The sequence below is a fragment of the Hyperolius riggenbachi genome, chromosome 3, assembly GCF_040937935.1.
Source record: "Hyperolius riggenbachi isolate aHypRig1 chromosome 3, aHypRig1.pri, whole genome shotgun sequence".
Lineage (NCBI taxonomy): Eukaryota > Metazoa > Chordata > Amphibia > Anura > Hyperoliidae > Hyperolius > Hyperolius riggenbachi.
The window spans coordinates 108,400,326-108,423,555 of record NC_090648.1 but is presented as its reverse complement, the minus strand read 5'-3'; the positions used below and the strand labels follow the sequence as shown (position 1 = coordinate 108,423,555).

The following is a 23,230-nucleotide window of genomic DNA, read 5'->3' as shown; positions in this document are numbered from 1 at the left end:
TACATGTCCAGACTGAGGCCTAGTGCACACCAGAGCGGTTCGGCAGCGTTTTTCGATCCGCTTGCAGATGTGAAAACGCTTGGGTAATGTATTTCAATGGGCTGGTGCACACCAGAGCGGGAGGCGTTTTGCAGAAACGCATACTCCCGGGCTGCTGCAGATTTTGGATTGGGGAGGCGTTTCTGCCTCCAATGTAAAGTATATAAAAAACGCAAACCGCTCTGAAAAACGGCAGTTCAGATCGGTTTTGCAGGCGTTTTTGTTACAGAAGCTGTTCAGTAACAGCTTTACTGTAACAATACATGAAATCTACTACACCAAAAACGCTTCACAAAACCGCAAAATGCTAGCTGAAACGCTACAGAAAAATAAGAAAAAGCATTTCAAAATCTGCTAGCATTTTGCGGATCTGCTAGCGGGTTTTGGTGTGCACCAAGCCTGAAAAGCCACCTGTTTAGCCTGGTAGTTGCAGATTTGTAGAAATCTTCCTCTGCACCACAATTTACCAATCAACCAAATACTGATCTGAGCCCTGATTATGTGCTTTGAGTCCTACGAGAGAATATTATACATATAGGCCTAGTGCACACCAGAGCGTTTCCGTTGCGGTTTGCGATCCGCCTGCGGGTGCGGATCCGCTAGGGTAATGTATTTCAATGGGCTGGTGCACACCAGAGCGGGAGGCGTTTTGCAGAAACGCATACTCCCGGGCTGCTGCAGATTTTGGATTGCAGATGCGTTTCTGCCTCAATGTTAAGTATAGGAAAAACGCAAACCGCTCTGAAAAACGGCACTTCAGAGCGGTTTGCCAGGCGTTTTTTGTTACAGTAGCTGTTCAGTAACAGCTTTACTGTAACAATACAGGAAATCTACTACACCAAAACCGCTACACAAAACCGCAAAACGCTAGCTGAAACGCTACAGAAAAATAACAAAAAGCGTTTCAAAATCTGCTAGCATTTTGCGGATCTGCTAGCGGTTTTTGGTGTGCACCAGGCCATACACACACTTTTTTTGGTTGTTGTTGTTTTCCTCTCCAATTTCATACAAATTTTTGGTAGGGTAGGAGGAGCCCGGCAGGATAATTCAGATCTCTGTGATTCTATATGGTAGGTACAACATTAAGGAAACAAAATGGTGTGATCCTACCTTCTAGATGTCCCATATCATGGCTCTCGGAATCCAGGCACCTTTGGAAAATAGGCACCTCTATTGACCTGAGGAAGCGGTTTTGACCGTGAAACGCGTTGTCTGTGCCCCAATTAAACTTCAATTATACAAGTATACGACTTGATCTGTATATTTCCTATAAGGGACATCTAGAAGGTAGGATCACACCATTTTGTTTCCTTAATGTTGTACCTACCATATAGAATCACATAGATCTGAATTATCCTACCGGGCGCCTCCAACCCTACCAAAAATCAGTTAGTACCCCTTGATCCAAGGGGAAGATCTACGTCGGAGAATCTCCGACGGATCTACCTTTTTTGGGGAGCGACCAAAAGAAGAACAAAAGGCCGAGTGGGGACGGTATTTCCCCACCAGCGAAAACGAGTGGTTGCCTCAATCAGCAACCCACTCTTGTGAGTATATTACTTACTGTCTTTATAAAAGTAATCCCGTACATAATAACGTGCTGCACCAGATTGGGCTCCTGGACCCCCTGTGTTTTTTGTCTTCTACTACTACTACAATTTCATACAAGAAACCGTGAAAATGAGTTCCTTACTTGGTTAACAAAATGTAATTACACTTTATAAAGATTTGCAAAGGTTTTCATCCATTTCATAAAGACAAAATATCAGTAATCAGTTCACACAGCCTCCAAGCTAACCTTACATTAGACTTTCACACATTGTTGAAAAATGAAGCAGAAGCATCTCTCATATACAGTGAAGGAATTTTTTTTTTTTTTTTTTTTTACACGATTTGTTTGTTTTTGCTTTCAGCAGCCTTGTACAATGTGATACTTTCATTTGTAGCACTTCCCCTAGCAGCAAAATACAAATCACTTAGCGAATGCGATCTTGCAAAACGATTTTTAAAGGCATATGCGTTTTTACACACTTCAAGAAAAATTGCTCTAAAAATGGCACAGGCATGTTTTTTATTTTCTTAAAATCAAAGTGCTGCAGTGAGAACACCCTCATAAGGTGATACACTGCTGTGGTGCTTTGCCAAACGCTGGCAAACGGAGCACAACCGCTCACAGTGTGAGACAGCCCTAACGCCGGATTCACACTATGCACATCACGTTATAATGTGTGTGAACTGCATGTGCTTTATACTATACATTTTAAAAAGTGTACCTGAGAGGACTTAAAGGGAACCAGAAACGAAAGAAAGAAAAGATTTTATACATACCTGGGGCTTCCTCCAGCCCCATAAGACAGATCGCTCCCACGCCGCCGTCCTCCGCTGCCTGCAACTACAAGAACCAGGTTCGTCAATGACGTCATCGGAGCCAGCCTACGCAGGAGAAGCGCGCCCTCTACGTATCTCTCCAGCGGCTGCTGGAGAGATACGCAAACAGCGCACTTCTCTTACACTAGACTGGGTCCAACTGACGGAAGAGCGGGGAGCAGGTTCTCGTAGCTGCGGGAAGCGTCGGACGGCGGCGTGGGTGCGATCCGAGCCGATGGGGCTGGAGGAAGCCCCAGGTATGTATAAAATCTTTTATTTCGTCTATGGTTCTCTTTAAAACTAGAAATTCATACATACCTGGGGCTTCTTCCCCTTCAGCCCGATCGCTCCCTCTGCGCCATCCTCCGCCTTCTAGATTCTCCGCTATAGCTTTGTACAAATTTACGATGCGGTGATAAATAGATTGAACTAGAGCTTTAAGTAAAAGCACTAGAAAATAATACCTACACAGTCAGTGTACTATTAACAATAGTGTATTATGGGGTACTTGAGAAGGTATGGTACTTGAGATAATCTTAGCAGTACTGTGGGGTACAATATAATGATGAGGTGTTACATAGAACCCAGTGAAATCAGATCTTTCTAAAGGGCCAGAAGGAACCAAAGAGACCCTTACTTGTTAAGAAAAAAAAAAAAAAGTAACCACCCTTTACTTTTACTTTTGGCCCTCTACAAAAATCCTAGTGGTCCAGCTTCTCCATGACATGTCCTATGATAAGGCTATATCAATCCATATCTGATACTGAAGAAGCTCAAAGCAGCCTGTAACAGCTGTCTGCAGGTTGGATTAAAGGACTGTAAAATAAACAGGCTTTTCACATGTTAAGATTTGCATATTCAGATACAGAGCTGAAGTGATGGATTATGGGGTAACTTGTTTATGTAAAGCTAGATACCTGCACGTTTAGGTAAGTATTTCAGATTGTAGTGGTCATGAGGAGGGTCTGGCCTTACTCAGGCTTTGTATTCTCATCTCTGGTTAAAAACACCAGGTAATACATTTTACAGATAGAAAAATTGGTCCCTTTAAGGCCCTTTTTACAATACACAGCAGAAAAGGAGGTTGCTGTACTCTTTTACAACAGTGCAGCTACAATCACTATCATGTTCTCTCCCTTTGTCAGTGCCACAGTTATATTATCATTCTTCTATCATATTTCCTTTAAGGTGCAGAGATCAGTCAGCCTTCTTAGCCTCTTTCTTCAGGATTTGACGCCGTAGATTGATGAGGTCGAAAAAGATATTGCGCCCCAAGATTTCCGATGCACACATCATGGCTCCTCCGAGAGCTCCGGCAAACCCACACAGGAAGATGTCCTGGCCTGAAATAGGGAACAAAGGAAGAAGCCTTCAGTCACCATGTATATGTAGCCACTTAAACTATTTCCGAACACGCCCACCCAGAAACCTGCCACCCAGCTGGGGTCGGTGATCTTATGGAGGGGACAGCAACGCACCACAGGGCAGGGGAACTGTAGCACTGGGCCAGATTGTGAGGAGGTGTGTAGTCCAGAGGAGTCAGAAGACTTCCTATGGATACAGGAAAAAAAACACAGCGAGAGACCAGGAACCCCCTTTGGAGTAGTAGATTAATGTCAAGTTCTGGATAAATACAAAGTGATGAGGTACTCACAAAGGTGGGTTGCAAGACCAGCAGCCACAGTATAAAAACAAGTGAGGAAATCCCATCCCTACTCGGGTTCTTTGTCTTCAAATGTGTGGGTCGCACTCCAGGAAAAAACGATTGTTTGGGTACACAAAACAAATAATTGACAGCAACCTCTAATAGCCAGGGGGCTGTAAACAATATCACTGGGAAGGAGAAGGCGCCCCAAAAAATAACCATGGATGTCATAAATATAAAATGGCTTACCTCTGAGAAGAAGGGGCAACACCAATATAAGAAAGAAGCAATGTCTTTCCTATATTGGCGTTATCCCTTCTTAGAGGTAAGCCATTTTATACTTATTACATCCATGGCTATTTTATGGGGTACTGGGCCAGATTGACTTCTTGGGGCTGGAAAAAGCTCCAGGTAAGTGAAGCTTACGGCAACTTTATTTTTTTTTTTTTACAGTTTGGATATCCTTTACCTAATAGGCACATAAATGAATGTAGGAAAAAGAAAAATGTTTGGTCTTTTAGCAAAACATATCCATTAGACTATAGTAAGGCTACATTTCTACTAGCCGTCGCATGTCTTGTAGGACGCACTTCCTGTTTTTTACGATTACGCAGCTGAATCCTGGAAGCCGTGCCATGCACAGCTATGGGATTCGCTGCCACTTGCATGAAAACTTGCTGCAATGTCGGCTGAATCGCTAAGGCAAGCAGTTTCCCCACGCAATTTGCCCGCGAGGAAGCTCTGCAGATTCGGCTCGATTTCCGCACTAATGGAAACGGGCCCTAATGCTGTGGATTGATTAAAATACAATCTTTCCTTTGGATCTGAATGATCATAATACCAAAAAAAGTGTGTGTGTGTTATTTGCGATGTAATTTATTAATGTGGTTTGATCCACAATGAGCCATCATCTTTACTAATGTCACCCACTAACAATGCAATAGGCTAAAAGGTTGTGTGCGAGATATATACAGATCTTTTTCCTACCATGCATCAAGGTTCAGACAGGAAACTGTCAGGACCAGGGGCAAACGCAGGATTTTTAAGGGGGGGGGGGGGGGGGGATTCCTGAAAGGTCCAGAAGCACTTATGTCCCCGAGTGCTTCCGAATACAGGTGGCTCCATACTACCCATGCACAAAAGTGCGCTGGCGTATTACGGAGCTGCTTATCTTTGGAAGTACTCAAGGACACTAGTGTTTCTGAGGGCTTCTGGTAGCAGCCAATTTGAACAGGAGACAGCGCTAGAACAACTCCCCAAGAGAGGAACAGGAGACAGACTTAGTTTGGACAATTCAGTGGAATATGCTACATAGTTTCACATACCACAAGCGATACCCATATGATGCAGGGATATATGCATCTGTGGAAGATGGCGGCGCTATATAAATACTAAATAATAATAATTTGCCTCACCAGGATTGCACTTTTATTTAGCTTTCCTGTATGACAAGAAGACCCAGCCACCACTAGGTGAATGAGGGAGGGCTGGTGCACACCAAGAGTGCTTCTAAACGTTTTTCAAATTGACAGCGATTTGAAAAGCGCTTGGCTAATGTTACCCTATGAGGGTGTTCCCACAGCAGCGTTGTGATTTTTTTCAAAATCACAAGTATACTGCACGTAGCATTTTTTTGAGCGATTCATTCAGAAATCGCTCTGAAAAATCGCTTCACAAAATCACAGTCACTAATTGCTAGCCATTGCTATTGTGATTTTGGCGTGCACTAGCCCAGAGAGAGGAGGAGCGGAGAAATTGAGAATAGCCTGAGATGGAGCAGAGAGCTTATCTGTATTGCAGTCCCACATCACTTGCCTGTAATAGGACTCCTGTCCCTGCTGGTCTCTCACACAAGTCAGAAAGCAGCCCTCCTGGAGTCTAGGGACTGTCGAAAACTTTTCAGCTTGTTTAACACCTTATCCACACTAGCAGTCATCATAACAATGAGGAGAGACCAGACAGATTTTTGCCCACGGACCCTCCAGGCAAGCTCTGCATCATGCTGTGTATATTTACCAGCTTGCCTGCCGTTTAATTGCACTTTTATCAGCTAGCCTAGTATTTTTACATTGCCTTACAACAGCAAACCTGACCAGCCCTAAAGGCAGCCATACACTGGTCGATGTGCCATCAGATCGACCAGCTGACAGATCCCTATCTGATCGAATCTGATCAGATAGGGATCGTATGGCTGCCTTTACTGCAAACAGATTGTGAATCGATTTCAGCCTGAAACCGATCACAATCTGATCAGCTGCTCCTGCCGCCTGTCCTCCCCCCGCGCATACATTACCTGACACTGGCTCCCGGGCATCTTCTCCACGCTGCACCGCTCTGTTCTTGCTCCATCTCGGCGCTTCCTGTGTCACTCCGTGACCAGGAAGTTCAAATAGAGCGCCCTCTATTTGAACTTCCTGGGTCACTGCAGTGACCCAGGAAGCGCCGGGATGGAGCGGGTGCAGCGCTGAGAAGATGCGGAGAAGACGCCCGGGAGCCCGCATCAGGTAATGTATTTTTCATCGGATCGGCCGCCGCTAGCGACGCGCACTTTACCCGCGGGCGATCGAGGGTAATTTCCCGCACGGCGCGATCGACGGACCGATCCGATTTCGGGAGGAAATCGGATCGTCGGTGGCGTTTACCGCGAACGATTGGCAACAGATTCGATCCCAGGATCGAATCTGCTGTCGAAACGGCCGGGAATCGGGCCAGTGTATGGCCACCTTAAATCACTGAATGGAAGGGGGCCTGGGGGGAGATTGCCCCCCTTCCAGCCAGCACTAGGAGAAGGGGGGAAACAATGGTGAATGCAGAGAGAGGAGGAGTGGAGAGAATGAGATAGAGCAGATAGCGTATCTGTATTGCAGTCCCACATCACACAGGCTACTTGCCTGTAATGTGTCTCCTGTCCCTGCCAGCCAAATCCAAAAAAGCTTTATTGGCAGGACCAAATACATTTAGCATTGCCAAAGCAAAAACAAAACATTAACAACATGGTGGGGAGGATTGTGGAAATAGTGGAAGGATATAGGTATACCGTCCATAGGGGTGTGGAGGATGTAAGGGATGGTCAGCCTCTCACACAAGCTGCAGGCAGCCCTCCTGGAGTTTAGGCACTGTCAAAAACTTTTCAACCTATGAAATACCTTATGTAGCTGTCTACATGCAGTCTTTACAATAGGGAAAGAGCTGAGTTTTTCCCACAGACCCTGCAGGAGGCAAGCCTCTGTATAGTTACCAGCTTGCCCGCTTTAGCGATTTCAGGGAATTGTTTTTAAAGGTACCGGAGTCTCATGGGGGGATTCCATACATCCGGAACCCCAGTCTGAATACGCCAGTGAGGACCATGGTCATGACATACTGTGGGAGGGGTTTCGCCACAATAAACTCTATTAACAAAGGGCAGGCTGGTAAAATAGTCTTCAGTAATATACCTCATCTGCAGGGGTGAGCCTGGGGTGCCTGGCACCTGGGTGCAAGATTTTCTCTGGCGCCTATGGGAGTGGTTAAATTAACCACGCCCAACCACATAACCACACCCATGTCCTTCCTAATCACACCCACACCTTCCACCTCTTTACGCATGCATGTGATACCCCATTCCTACCCCTCTTCCATGGGCTTGCTCCTGGCTGGCTTTGGCTTCCTGCGAGTGACAGTCTGCTAGTCTCTGGACTGACTCAGGCTGAGAGGCTCTGCGAGTGCGACGCAGTCACACACTGCGTATTTATGGCTGCCTGCGGCCACCCTACTCTCGCTCGCTGACGTCGGCTCCTCCCCCCTGCCAAGCCCAAGGTGGGCTGCCTGTATCTTTCCCGTTGCACCACACAGCCTGCCAGTGTTGCCAACCTTTCACGTTATTTTTTACTGACAAATACCTAAAAATTTACTGACAAAAGATTTTTACTGACAAAAATTCCCCACTAAATGCACATAAGAGACAGCTTTTCCCCATGTAAATGCACATAACGAGAGACTGCTTTTCCCCATGTAAATGCACATAACGAGAGACTGCTTTTCCCCATGTAAATGCACATAACGAGAGACTGCTTTTCACCAGCAAATGCACATAACAAGAGACTGCTTTTCACCAGCAAATGCACATAACAAGAGACTGCTTTTCACCAGCAAATGCACATAACAAGAGACTGCTTTTCACCAGCAAATGCACATAACAAGAGACTGCTTTTCACCAGCAAATGCACATAACAAGAGACTGCTTTTCACCAGCAAATGCACATAACAAGAGACTGCTTTTCACCAGCAAATGCACATAACAAGAGACTGCTTTTCACCAGCAAATTCACATAACAAGAGACTGCTTTTCACCAGCAAATGCACATAATGACAAACAGCCAGTGTCCCCAGGATATGTAGCCAGGGGGTATATGTGCCCGGGATAGGTAGCCAGGGGGTATATGTGCCCGGGATAGGTAGCCAGGGGGTATATGTGCCCAGGATAGGTAGCCAGGGGGTATATGTGCCCAGGATAGGTAGCCAGGGGGTATATGTGCCCAGGATAGGTAGCCAGAGGGTAATATGTGCCCAGGATAGGTAGCCAGGGGGTAATATGTGCCCAGGATAGGTAGCCAGGGGGTAATATATGCCCAGGATAGGTAGCCAGGGGGTATATGTGCCCAGGATAGGTAGCCAGGGGGTATATGTGCCCAGGATAGGTAGCCAGGGGGTATATGTGCCCAGGATAGGTAGCCAGGGGGTATATGTGCCCAGGATAGGTAGCCAGGGGGTATATGTGCCCAGGATAGGTAGCCAGGGGGTATATGTGCCCAGGATAGGTAGCCAGGGGGTATATGTGCCCAGGATAGGTAGCCAGGGGGTATATGTGCCCAGGATAGGTAGCCAGGGGTTATTATGTGCCCAGGATAGGTAGCCAGGGGGTAATATGTGCCCAGGATAGGTAGCCAGGGGGTAATATGTGCCCAGGATAGGTAGCCAGGGGTATAGGGTCCCCGTTTAGGTAGTGACAGGAGCGCACCCCACCCTCCCCTCCCGCCGCTGCTGCCTCTGCCGCCGCCGCTCCCTCCTCACCTTGCAGCAGCTTCAGACCTCAATCAGCGGGCGACCCGACCAGTAAGAAGGCGCCAGGCGCACCCGCTCTATATGCGGAAGTGATGTCACTTCCGCATATCAGTGCGGCGTGCTAGGTCCTAGCGCCCGCCCGCCTGATCGAGGTCTGACGCAGCGCCGGCGGCTAGAGGGAGGAAGGGAGCGAGCGAGCGGCGGCCACAGGGGGAGAGCGGCGGCCGGGCGGCGCCTCTCAGAGGCAGGCGCCTGGGTGCCTTGCACCCGCAGCACCCGCCCAGGCTCGGCCCTGCTCATCTGGTATTTTACACTTTTTTTTCTCCAAATTTACAGTGGGATGTGAAAGTTTGGGCAACCTTGTTAATCGTCATGATTTTCCTGTATAAATCGTTGGTTGTTACGATAAAAAATGTCAGTTAAATACTCACCTAAAGGATTATTAGGATCACCATACTAATACGGTGTTTGACCCCCTTTCGCCCTCAGAAGTGACTTAACCTCCTTGCCGGTCTAATTCTCGCCGGCAAGGAGGCAGCGCAGAATTTTTTTTAAAAAAAATTTCTCCAATCATGTAGCGCTACATGATAGCCACTGAGCGGCTACATCCCCCCACCCACTCCGATCGCCTTCGTCGATCAGAGTAAGCAGGAAATCCCGTTGAGAACGGGATTTCCTGCAGAGTTTCCCCGGTCGCCATGGCGGGACGTCACAGATAATCCCGATCCACCCCTCAGCGCTGCCTGGCACTGATTGGCCAGGCTCCGCAGGGGTCTGGGGGGGAGGGGCGGCTCGGCGTGGCGGTTAGCGGCGGAACGGCGACGAGCGGAGGCGATCGAATGTTGCAAGCAGCTAGCAAAGTGCTAGCTGCATGTAACAAAAAAAAAAAAATTATGCAAATAGGCCCAGCGGGGCCTGAGAAATCCTCCTGCGCAGGTTACCCCGAGCTGAGCTCGGGATAACCGGCAAGGAGGTTAATTATACATGGCATTGATTCAACAAGGTGCTGAAAGCATTCTTTAGAAATATTGGCCCATATTGATAGGATAGCATCTTGCAGTTTATGGAGATTTGTGTGATACACATCCAGGGCACGAAGCTCCCGTTCCATCACATCCCAAAGATGTTCTATTGGGTTGAGATTTGGTGACTGTGGGGGTCATTTTAGCACAGTGAACTTATTGTCATGTTCAAGAAACCAATTTGAAATGATTCGAGCTTTGTGACATGGTGCATTATCCTGCTGGAAGTGGCCATCACAGGTGGTCATGAAGGGATGGACATGGTCAGAAACAATGCTCAGATAGCTGGTGGCATTTGAGCGATGCCCAATTGGCACGAAGGGGCCTAAAGTGTGCCAAGAAAACATCCCCCATTACCAGCCTGCACAGTGGTAACAAGGCATGATGGATCCATGTTCTCAGTTTACAGCAAATTCTGACTGTCAAGACTCATCAGACCAGGCAACATTTTTTTCAGTCTTAAACTGTCAAATTTTGGTGAGCTTGTGCAAATTGTAGCCTCTTTTTCCTATTTGTAGGGGAGATGAGTGGTACTTGGTGGGGTCTTCTGCTGTTGTAGCCCATTCGCCTCAAGGTTGTGCGTGTTGTGGCTTCACAAATGCTTTGCTGCATACCTCAGTTGTAACGAGTGGTTATTTCAGTCAACGTTGCTCTTCTATCAGCTTGAATCAGTCGGCCCATTCTCCTCTGACCTCTAGCATCAACAAGTCATTTTTTCCCACAGGACTGCCGCATACTGGATGTTTTTCCCTTTTCACACCATTCTTTGTAAACCCTAGAAATGGTTGTGTGTGAAAATCCCAGTAACTGAGCAGATTGTGAAATACTCAGACCGGCCCGTCTGGCACCAACAACCATGCCACGCCCAAAATTGCTTAAATCACCTTTCTTTCCCATTCGGACATTCAGTTTGGAGTTCAGGAGATTGTTTTGACCAGGAACACACTCCTAAATGCATTGAAGCAACTGCCATGTGATTGGTTGATTAGATGACTGCATTAATGAGGAATTGAACAGGTGTTCCTAATCCTTTAGGTGAATGTATATCATGTAGGAGACACACAGTGATATTTGTGAAGTGAAATTAAGTTTATTGGATTTACAGAAAGTGTGCAATAATTGTTTAAACAAAATTAAGCAGGTGCATAAATTTGGGCACCACAAAAAAGAAATGAAACCAATATTTAGTAGATCATTCTTTTGCAAAAATTACAGCCTCTTAAAGAGAACCCGAGGTGTGCTTAAAGAAGGTTATCTGCATACAGAGGCTGGATCTGCCTATACAGCCCAGCCTCTGTTGCTATCCCAAACCCCACTAAGGTCCCCCTGCACTCTGCAATCCCTCATAAATCACAGCCATGTTGTGAGGCTGTGTTTACATCTGTAGTGTCAGTCTCAGCTGCTCCCCCGCCTCCTGCATAGCTCCGGTCCCTGCCCCTGTCCCTTCCCTCCAATCAGCAGGGAGGGAAGGGATGCAGGCGGGGACTGGAGTTCTGCAGGAGGCGGGGAGAGCAGCAGACTGACACTATAGAGATAAACACAGCCAGCTCTGACAAGCTGTTTGTCAGCAGCGTGGCTGTGATTTATGAGGGATTGTAGAGTGCAGGGGGACCTTAGGGGGGGGGGGGGGGGGGGGGGGGGTTTGGGATAGCAACAGAGGCTGGGCTGTATAGGCAGATCCAGCCTCTGTATGCAGATAATATTCTTCAAACCCACCTCGGGTTCTCTTTAATGCTTCCTGTAGGTTCCAATGAGAATCTGGATACTGGTTGAAGGTATTTTGGACAATTCCGCTTTACAATACATCTCTAGTTCATTCAGGTTTGATGGCTTCAGAGCACGGACAGCTCTCTTTAACTCACACCACAGATTTTCAATTATATTCAGGTCTGGGGACTGAGATGGCCATTCCAGAAGGTTTTACTTGTTCCTCTGCATGAATGCCTTAGTGGATTTTGAGCAGTGTTTAGGGTGGTTGTCTTGTTGAAAGATCCAGGCTTCAGCTTTGTCACTGATTCCTGGACATTGGTCTCCAGAATCTGCTGATACTGAGTGGAATCCATGCATCCCTCAACTTTGACAAGATTCCCAGTCCCTGTACTGGCCACACAGCCCCACAGCATGATGGAATCACCACCATATTTTACTGTAGGTAGCAGGAGTTTTTCTTGGAATGCTGTGTTCTTTTTCCTCCATGCATAATGTCCCTTGTTATGCCCAAATAACTCCATTTTAGTTTCAGTCCACAGCACCTTATTCTAAAATGAAGCTGGCTTGTCCAAATGTGCTTTAGCATACCTCAAGCGGCTCTGTTTGTGCTGTGGGTGGAGAAAAGGCTTCCTCTGCATCACTCTCGCATACAGCATCTCCTTGTGTGAAGTGCGCTGAATGATTGAACGATGCACAGTGACTTCATCTGCAGCAAGATGATGTTGTAGGTCTTTGATGCTGGTCTGTGGGTTGACTGTTCTCACTATTCGTTGCTTCTGTCTATCCAAGATTTTTCTTGGTCTGCCACTTCGAGCCTTAAAGGACAACTGAAGAGAGTGGTATATGGAGGCTGCCATGTTCATTTCCTTTTATGCAATACCAGTGCCTGGCAGCCCTGCTGACCCTCTGCCTCTAATACTTTCAGCCATAGACCCTGAACAAGCATGCAGCAGATCAGGTGCTTCTGACATTGTCAGATCTGACAGATTAGCTGCATGCTTGTTTCTGGTGTGATTTAGACACTTCTGCTGACAAACAGGCCAGCAGGGCTGCCAGGCAACTGGTGTTTAAAACGAAATAAACATGGCAGGCTCCATAATCTTCTCACTTCAGTTGCCCTTTAACTTGAACTGAGACTGTGGTCTTCCATTTCCTCAATATGTTCCTAACTGTGGAAACAGACGGCTGAAATCTGAGACAGCTTTCTGTATTCTTCCCCTAAACCATGATGGTGAACAATCTTTGTCTTCATGTCATTTGAGAGTTGTTTTGAGACCCCCAAGTTGCTACTCTTCAGAGAAAATTAAAAGAGGAGGGGAACTTACAATTGACCCCCTTAAATACTCTTTCATAATTGGATTCACCTGTGTATGTAGGTCAGTGACCACTGAGCTTACCAAGCCAATTTGAGTTCCAATAATTAGTTTTGGAATCAATAAAATGACAACAGTGCCCAAATTTATGCACCTGCCTAATTTTATTTAAAGAGTAACTGTCAGGCTGCAAAAGCTAATTTAAACCTCTATTCTCCTGTGTTAAACAGTTTAGAAGGAAGCCAAAAAGGCAATACTGAAGTTAAAAATATCTCTTACTTTTAATGTGTGCTGAACAGCAAGGCTGTTATTTCCAAGCTCTTAAGAGGCCGAGAGGCCGCATACCATACTGCAAAGCATTCTGGGGCTGCTTGTTCCCACCTTGGGTCCTCCCCTCTGCTGCTAGTGAGAAGTTACAGGCTCATGTTAGAACAGCTTGTAACTCAGTCCAGCTCACAGCACTGAAAAATCTCCGGGCAGAGTATACTGCATGAGTCCGCTATTGTTCCTAGCCACATGGCTAATTAATATTCACTGCACAGTAGTGTTGTATTTTTTTCTGAGTGGAATCATCAGGAAGCAGGGAGGACATGACGACACATTTGGCTTCATAGGAGCATCATTCTCTGCAAATACTATATAAAAATTCAGTGAAATCCAAACGTGGACAGTGAAATGCATATGTAATGCAAGTACAGCCAATCTTTAGCTACTGATATGTGGTTTTTTTCCTCTGAGACCCTATACTTAACAGCTCCTCTTTAAGCTATCATTGCACACTTTCTGTAAATCCAATAAACTTCATTTCACTTCTCAAATATCACTGTGTGTCTCCTAAATGATATATTTAACTGACATTTTTTATCGTAACAACCAAGGATTTATACAGGAAAATCATGACGATTAACAAGGTTGCCCAAACTTTCACATCCCACTGTACTAAAGTTTTCCCTCATGAGGCAGAAGTTCGGTAATTTACCCTGCAGCCACCAGGGGGAGCGCTTCTGTATGCAACAATACAAATAAGCACATCTAAAGGGATGCAGAGATGCCTTCTGAAAATTTCCCTCTTCTGCTTTGCTACACTGAAAAGTCCCACCCGATTACCCTTCGCTTCAAATCAGTGTGAGAAGCAGGCTGTGTGACTCTCCCTATTGGCTGCCTGGCTCTTCCCAAAGGCTGTCTGTCAAGTTACCGCATAGAGACAGCATGGGGAGAGCCAGTTATCGGCTGCTGTGAGCTGGAGAAAGTTACCAAACACTTTTGGCCGGTAAACTTAAAGGGAAGCTGTATTGAGTAAAATTTAAAATAAACGCATGAGGTAACTTCAAATGAACATCACATCTTGCCATCAGTTCCTCTCAGAAGCTCACCATTTTCTTCTGACAATGATCCCTTCCAGTTCTGACAACATTTTGTCAGAACTAAAATATATCAGTTGCTGTCAGTTACATATCAGTTGCTGTCAGTTATAGCTGGGTGGACAACTGATGTACCAGGTAATGTCCATGTTTCCCTATGGCTCAAGTGGGCGATGTTACAGTTTAACAGTGTGCTGACCAGAAAGCTGTTATGGGGTAATGGCCATTTTCAAAATGGAGGACGGAGAATTCCCTTGATCACAGTGGACAAACAGGACGCGGGAGAGGAGAAAGAGATTGAGGAGTAGACTACACGGGAGGCAAGTATGACTTGTGTATGCTTAATTTTGACTTTTAATTTTCAGTTCAGGTTTTCTTTAATGCAGAAATCTTTGTGAATTGCATTTTGACATTTACCGCACAAGTCAGTAATTTAACTTACTAGTCAGTAATGTTTATTTTCTGTGCAGTGAAGGGTTTAGTGAATTGGAATGTGGGAAGATGATCGGTAATATCAGCTGTTTTCAGCATTACCAAAATGCGGTAATGCTTTGTGAATAGAGCCCAATATCGATCACACAGCCCCCAACCCCCCCCCCCCCCCGGTTGATTTATGTGAAGTGAAGATTTCTGGTGGGAAAGGGGGTATCGGCCATAGAGGGGCTTGGCCGCCTTCCATGACTCACTACCGTGCTTCCTCCTTCGAACCGGATCGAGGAAGCACGGTAGTGAGTCGTGGAACGCGGCCAACAGTGGTCACACCTGTTTAATCAGCGGGTCGTTAGCATTTCAATTCTGAGTAGCCCATCTCTGGTATCGGCTACTGGTACAAAGTTCAAACCTTGGCTACAGTTCCATTTTAATGGGGCCTTCAGTGAATGAGAACCATTTTCATGCAGATTAAAGGAAATGATTTGCAGGTTGAAATGGAGACAGTCAGATACGGGTCCTTATATTTTGATTGGCCCAATGTCAAGCTGCATAAAATTTACATGCAAGCTGGAATAATTAGTATAGGCCTCTAATTAACACCCCTGCTTAAAGATAACCAGAGACGAACAACATAATAAATTTATACATACCTGGGGCTTTCTCCGGCCCCCCATCAGCACGGATCGCTCCCACGCCGCCGTCCTCAGCCTCTATCGCCGTTACCAGGTCCCGTCATTTCGACCAGTCAATGCAAACGCAGTGCGCTCCCTCCGTACTGCGTAGGCGCATGCGTAAAGCACGTGTCGGCGAGACGGAGGGAGCCCCTGCGGATGCGTACAACTGGCCACGTTTGGCGGAAGTGACGGGAACCGGTACCGGCGATAGAGGCAGCGGACGGTGGCGTGGGAGCGATCCCTGCTGATGGGGCTAAAGTAAGCCCCAGGTATGTATAAATCTATTATGTGTTTTCGTCTCTGGTTCTCTATAAGAGGCTACAATCATTTGTACCAGAGGAAATGCTGAACTATAGTATAGATGTGACATAGCACAACTGACGTCACATCTCTATGACTAGTAGTGTGGCATTTGTTTGCACCAGGAACATGAACTGGAGAATTCCAAACCAATCCTAGCCTGCTTGAGGGCCAACCAGTCTGCTTCCTCTATAACTTTTTCTTTGCGCCCTCTGGTGGCCAGAGGCTCAATGTGATATTATTTATACAGTATAGCAGCATTTTCTGTGGTGTAACACAGAGTTCAATACAGGTGAGTAGGTTTAAAAAAGAAAAAGAAAAAAAAAAAAAAAAACCACAAGTCACACATATCATACAGTACAAATAAGTAGAACACATACAGCAAAGGCAATGTAAAACTGATTTTACGAGCTTACAATCTACATTTCGGCAGGTATGCACAGCAATCCCATTCATTCATTATGAATGGAATTGCAAGCCCATCTGTCAGAATAGTCTTGCAACTCAATGCCGTTTGTCATCACAGCCGTCTGCATTGCATGCACAGCGAAGATGGAAACAAGGCCTTAGAGCAGTAGTTCTCAAACTGGGTGCTGCGGCACCCTGGTGCACCATGAACACTTCCCAGGAGTGCGATGGCTTTGTCCCCTTGCCTGGGCATGTTTTTTGGTCAGCTCTGATTGGTCGGTTGCATACTAGTGGCAGGTGCAGCAGAGCCAACAGAGCTGCCCCACTTGTGGACTCCAAGCTACGTCACTCTGGGACTCAGAATCTTGACCCAGAATAGCAGCAGCTCACAGTAAGGTTTGTTAACTGCCTCCGGGTGGCGGTGGGGAATGTCGCAGGTGTGGACGTTTTTCACTTTGAGGTCGCACAGCACACGTTGCTATCAGGCCATACACACGGTTTTCCATAAAGGGTGGGCATGCTCTCAGGTCCCACATGTATGGGCCCCACACTGCTGCACCCCTGACTCTACTGCACCCCCCTCCCTCTGCTCCCCAGCAGCCCTCACTTTGCTGCAGCCCTCCCTCTGCACCCCAGCAGCCCTCCCTCTGCACCCCAGCAGCCCTCCCTCTTCTGCACCCCACCATTCCTCCCTCTGCTCCTCATCAGCCCTCTCTCTGCTCCCCAGCAGCCCTCACTTTGCTGCATCTAGCACTAGTTGTTATTTCTTTGTGTGAAGAGCTTGCAGCGAACACAGAGAGTGAATACATGTGAAAGAAGACTGAGGGAGGGTTCACACTTGCATCTGCAGGAATTGCAGATGGATTTCTGGCAAGCGATTTGCCGCACTGCGTTTTGGAGTGGTGTGTTTTAACACGTGGTTTTTTTTACAGAAGGCATTGATGTCAATGAGGAAACACATGCGTTATATGGGAAAGTTAGTGCAGGCTATATATTTTTTTTTAACGCTGAGTGGAATCCCATACGCTTCTGGAAAACAGAGCGGCACCATAGACAATCATTACATACGTTGCCACGTACGTTTTTTAGTATGCGGCACAGCATACTTATAGGTTCAAATAATAATGATGAAAGTACAAAACTCACCTGTGAGGTAAAGCCCTTTTATAGGCGTTTTAGGCCTCATAGTTGCCACAACTTCTGGGTTCATCCTGGCAGTATCGTGATCTACTCCATAGAACTCTCCCCGAGAGGCACCGAGGTAGTGATCATTAGTGATAGGGGAACCACTGGTGTAGCAATCAATCTGCAATGGGGATGGAGAGAACATTGGTACACTGGAATAGAACATAACATAGCAGATGCTTTTGCTTTTGAGGCAGCCGGTCATGAATGGAGGACGCCACTGCTGGACACTTCTGAAAGCGCTACTAGTCTGTAATGCTCATAAATCTCCTCATCTGATGGGAATATGTAGATCAGGAAAGTCAGACAATCTGACCTGCATACTGGTTAGTGATTTAAATGGCATTATAGAATGGTGTTTCTCTGTGGTTATCTACATATCTTATGACAGGTTCATTTAAAGCACAGGTGTTAAACTAAAGGCCGATTGGGGGATTTTATGTAGCCCTCGAGACCTTCAACTGTGCATCATTGTAAGCAGTAAAAAGGACAGCACACTGTCTTCCCATCCAGAGGATCTCTCTCTCTCTCTCTCTCGCCGCCAGGACTTGTGCAGGAGCAGGGTAAGCCATATATCGGCTGTATCCTGCACCCAAGTCCAATACGTAGTCAAAGAAGTCCCAGAGCAGCACTTAGTTTGAGACAATTAATGTTAAATCTTAAAAGGACAACTGTAGTGAGAGGTAAATTGAGGCTGCCATATTTATTTTCTGTTAAAGAATACCAGTTGCCTGGCAGCCCTGCTAATCTATTTGGCTGCAGTAGTGTCTGAATTACACCAGAAACCAGCATGCAGCTAACCTTGCCAGATCTGACATTAATGTCAGAAATACCTGATATGCATGCTTGTTCAGGTTCTATGGCTGAAAGTAATGGAGGTAGGGTATCAGCAGGACTGCCAGGCAACTAGTATTGCTTAAAAGAAAATCAATATGGCAGCCTCCACATTCCTCTCGCTACAGTTGTCCTTTAATTAACAATTTGGCCCACGACTTAAAGGGATACTGTAGGGGGGTCGGGGGAAAATGAGTTGAAGTTACCCGGGGCTTCTAATGCTCCCCCTCAGACATCCTGTGCCCGCGCAGCCGCTCACTGATGCTCCAGCCCCGCCTCCAGTTCACTTCTGGAATTTCTGACTTTAAAGTCAGAAAACCACTGCGCCTGCATTGCCGTGTCCTCGCTCCCGCTGATGTCACCAGGAGTGTATTGCACAAGTCCAGTATGGTCTTTGGTCTGCGCAGTACGCTCCTGGTGACATCAGCGGGAGCGAGGACACGGCAATGCAGGCACAGTGGTTTTCTGACTTTAAAGTCAGAAATTCCAGAAGTGAACCGGAGGCGGAGCCGGAGCATCGGTGAGTGGCTGCGTGGGCACAGGATGTCTGCGGGGGACCATTAGAAGCCCCGGGTAAGTTCAACTCATTTTCCCCCGACCCCCCTACAGTATCCCTTTAAACTCAATCATGTTAGGGGCTAAAATCTAAAACAGTCTGACACCCCTGATCTAAAGTCTCATATCCTAGTGTGCTCTGCTGAGCAGGGAATAGGACAAGCAAATGCACACAGGACTTGACTATTTTCAGTGTCACATTGCAATCCTAATGAGTGTAGAAAAGTGTCACCATGCAACATGCCGCCATCTGTGAGATTGAAGGGAAACTGCTACAGCTAAAAAAAAAAAAAAATTCCTTCAGATCAGCTTATACAGTGCTGGGATGAATAGGAAACTTATGTTAGGGCTGGTTCAGACGGGCGTTTTTGTGGCGTTTAACGCAGCGTTTCTTGGGATCTACTGCCATCCCATGCAAGTGAATGGGAGCGTTTAGAGCTGGCTTTTGCAGGCTTTCATGAAAGCCTGGCAGTAGATCCCAGCGTTGCGTCTAGTCTCAAAAGCAACATGCTGCTTTCAGAGGCAGTAAACACCAGGAAACAATAGCAGAGACCAGAACTGCTAGCCTTGAACGCTTTTCAAAAGCTTTCAAAAGCTAGCTTTTAAACGCTGGTGTTTAAACGCTGGCGTTTGAACGCAATGCCAAGCAAAAGCTCAGCAGACGCCCGTGTGAACCAGCCCTTATGGAGGTTTACATATGGAAAAAAAATAAAGCCACCAAAGAACACCAAACAAATTAGGACACTGCTTAAGGCCTGGGGCCCACTACATTGCTTTCAGCTGCATTTTGGGATCACCAGTGGTCGTACAAAAAAATTGACTGAAGCCTGGAACCCACTGGAGTGATTTTGTGAGCGTTTAGTGAGCGGTTCAAACCTCTAGCAATTTCCCTAAACGCTCAGCTAATGTTAATGGATTGCAATTAGCAAAATGCAGGACATGCAGCATTTTTAGCTTTGACAGTGGATTGAGATGAACCCACATTGGGCCAAATTGCAATCACAAAGCGTGCAGCATTTCTGGAGCAACTACGCTGCAATGCAAAGGATAAGAGCACAAAAAAAAAAAAAAAAAAAAAAATCGCTTTTGAATCGCTCTTCTAAAAGCAAAATTTTGGGGCAATCTTTAAAGGGAATGTCCAAGCAAAATAAAAAAATGAGTTTCACTTACCTGGGGCTTCTACCAGCTCCATGCAGCCATCCTGTGCCCTCGTAGTCACTCACTGCTGCTCCAGTCCCCCGCTGGCAGCTTGCTGACCTCGCAGGTCAGCGGGACGCATTGCGTACATTTTTACGCATTCCCACTAGTGCAGGAACATTAACCCATTTTACGCATTACAGGTTCAATGCGTAAAAATGTATGTGTTAATGTTCCTGCACTAGTGGGAATGCGTAAAAATGTACGCAATGCGTCTCGCCGACCTCCGAGGTCAGCAAGCTGCCAGCGGGGGACTGGAGCAGCAGTGAGTGACTAGGAGGGCACAGGATGGCTGCATGGAGCTGGTAGAAGACCCAGGTAAGTGAAACTCATTTTTTTTATTTTGCTTGAACCTTTCCTTTAAAGAGACTCCGTAACAAAAATTGCATCCTGTTTTTTATCATCCTACATGTTCCAAAAGCTATTCTAATGTGTTCTGGCTTACTGTAGCACTTTCTGCTATCACAGTCTCTGTAATAAATCAATGCATCTTTCCCCTGTCAGACTTGTCGGCCTGTGTCTGGAAGGCTGCCAAGTTCTTCAGTGTTGTGGTTCTGCTATGAACTCACCCTTTCTGGCCCCTCTATGCACACTGCCTGTGTGTTATTTAGATAAGAGAGAAGAGAGAAGCTGCTCTAATCAGCTGGATAAATCGTCCTCTGAGCTGGCTGGGCTTTCACATACTGAGGAATTACAAACAAGGGCAAAGCTGTTTGCAAGAAGAAAAGAGCAGCCTGAAACTTCAGTGCATGGGGGAAAGAAACACACAAATGATCTCTTGAGATTCAAAAGGAATGCTGTATACAGCCTGCTTATGTATGGATGTATTTTCTATGTGTGGACATACTGTACATCAACCTACTTCCTGTTTTGGTGGCCATTTTGTTTGTTTACAAACACACTTTTTAAAACTGTTTTTAACCACTTTTAATGCGGCGAGGAGCGGCGAAATTGTGACAGAGGGTAATAGGAGATGTCCCCTAACGCACTGGTATGTTTACTTTTGAGCGATTTTAACAATACAGATTCTCTTTAAAGAAACACTGAAGTGAAAAAAAAAAAGATATAATGAATTGTATGCATAGTACAGATAGTTACTAAAACATCAGTAGCAAAGTAAATATTCTCATATTTTTATTTCAGTTACATAGTTTTTTTTTATAACATTGCATTATTCTCTAATATTTGCAGTTTACACACTACCCAGCACGCTAAATGATTTTACAGAGCAGGCTGGCGAACTTTTGACCTGTCCTCTGCAGAGAAAAAGAAAATACAATGACTGACAGTTGAGATAACAAGCTTCAGAAGACAGAGCTCTCTGTGACTTTAAAGTCGTGGAGCTCAATGGCTCTTTTGCATAGATAACAACTAGAGATTCTGAACACTTCCTGTACTGGAAACAATATTAGACTTATGGCTCTGCTCCTAATGTTTTATTTCTTAGCTGTGCTACACATACAAATCAGCATAATTTTTTTTTCGCTTCAGTGTCTAAGTTTAAACAAAATTACTTGCCAGGGCTCCCAATGTCCAGCTTCTGATCCGTAACCCCGCTTCCGAGCACAAGGTCATTGGCAATACTCTAATTAGAGATAAAGAATGACCTTTTGTGCAAGGGGGCAGGGCTAAGCGTAGGAAGGCAGCAAAAAAAATGATATCGGGAGACCTGGTAAGTATAAAACATCCCCCTCCCCCCCCCCCCCCCCCCAAAAAAAAAATGCCAATTGCCACAAAAAAGGTTCGGGGATAACTGCACAAAGTGCTTATGAGATTGCAAGCCATGGGGCAATCTCTAGAGCCTGGTACAGACTTTCAGTTATGATTGGCCAATCACTGACCAATTTTACCACCTCCAACAGATATTGAATACTATGAGTAGATTGTGTAGGTAAACCTCATACTACATGGAGGTAGTAAAATTGGTCAGTGATTGCCCAATCACACAAGTTTAAATGTGTGCCAGGCTTAAGAGTATTCCCGAGTCTCCATCCATAAGCCCTGTATGACTTCTGGTGATGAGAATTCTGAGGGCCTGAGCCCACTAACGCTGTTGTGTCGGCTTTTCAGCATCTGTAACATTGATGTGTTGCTGACATTGATGTGTTGCTTAAAATCGGACACAACTGCGTACAACTGTGTACAACTGTGTTAGTGGACTCAGGCCCTCAATATGCTAGAGATGGAGGCACATGGCTCATTCCTGTGCAACAGAGCAGACCCGATCAGGCTCAGCTATTTTGCAGGAGCCCTAGTAGAAAGGCACAAGTGCGCCTGCGCATAGCGGTGACAAGCAGACTTTCGAGAGAACAAGGGCTGGATGCCTTCTGCTGAGGATTCCTCTGGATCCTAAAGAGGCTTCCCCCTCCTGAGGTAAGTACCTCCAGGGGCACTTTTTTCCCCTTCAGGATCACTTAGAAAAACAAAAACTGACCAGTCTTCTACTTTTACTATGGGCTTTTAGGACCTTTCCAGCATTTTTAGGACGAAGAAAATCTGCAATATATTGTTTTTTCTACCATTGAAAGTAGAAAATTCATTCACATTTTTAATGTAGAGAATTTGTCCAGTGACAGAGAACATTCTGTGATTCCTCCCCCCCCCCCCCCCCTTACCTGGTCACGGATCTGTGGGAAGATCTGTATGGTGGTCTCCAGCATGGCCTCAGCAAAGCCGCTCTTCACAGATTCATAATCCTGACCTCTTTTCTGCACTTTCTTGTTCTTCCACTCTTCAAACCACTCATAGTTGGCAAAAGTAAGTGCTGTCAGGGTGGACTTCCCTAGGAAAGTAATCACAACAGGTCAATTATAAGTATTATAAGTAGCTAGTAATACTGGTAGGTAATTCCCTGCCTCCCTGCACTGCCTATAGAGCGCGTCCTAGTGGCTGCAGCTCTGGCGCTTTGAGTCCGACAGGAGAAAAGCGCGATATAAATGTTCTGTGTTTGTCGGTTTGTTTGAGTGGCTGAGGGTGAGCAGTTTGCTCGTCACAGACAGCCAGTGCGCTATTGTGTTGAGCTGCAACATGTCATGGTAAAAATTAAATGAGGCAGAGTAAATAGTTGTGCTCTGTGCGATCACTCGCACAGAATCGGGGGGGGGGGGGGGGGGGGGGCGTGCATCCTCAAAAGTTTGCCTCGGGCAGC

The 23,230-nt window shown here is 46.1% G+C and overlaps 1 protein-coding gene across 1 annotated transcript in view; it reads right to left on the bottom strand.

Annotated features, from left to right (window-relative positions):
• Nucleotides 1-1,736: 1,736 nt before the first annotated feature.
• The window catches only part of LOC137562923 (all-trans-retinol 13,14-reductase-like), a 53,468-nt gene continuing 31,974 nt past the window's right edge, over nt 1,737-23,230 (bottom strand). The window contains exons 8-10 of the mRNA XM_068274739.1: nt 22,698-22,864; nt 17,458-17,617; nt 1,737-3,749 (exon numbers count right to left, since the gene is read on the bottom strand). Of these exons, the coding sequence (XP_068130840.1) occupies nt 3,604-3,749; nt 17,458-17,617; nt 22,698-22,864 (473 nt within the window). The 3' untranslated portion in view covers nt 1,737-3,603. The remainder of the gene's footprint in view (nt 3,750-17,457; nt 17,618-22,697; nt 22,865-23,230) is intronic.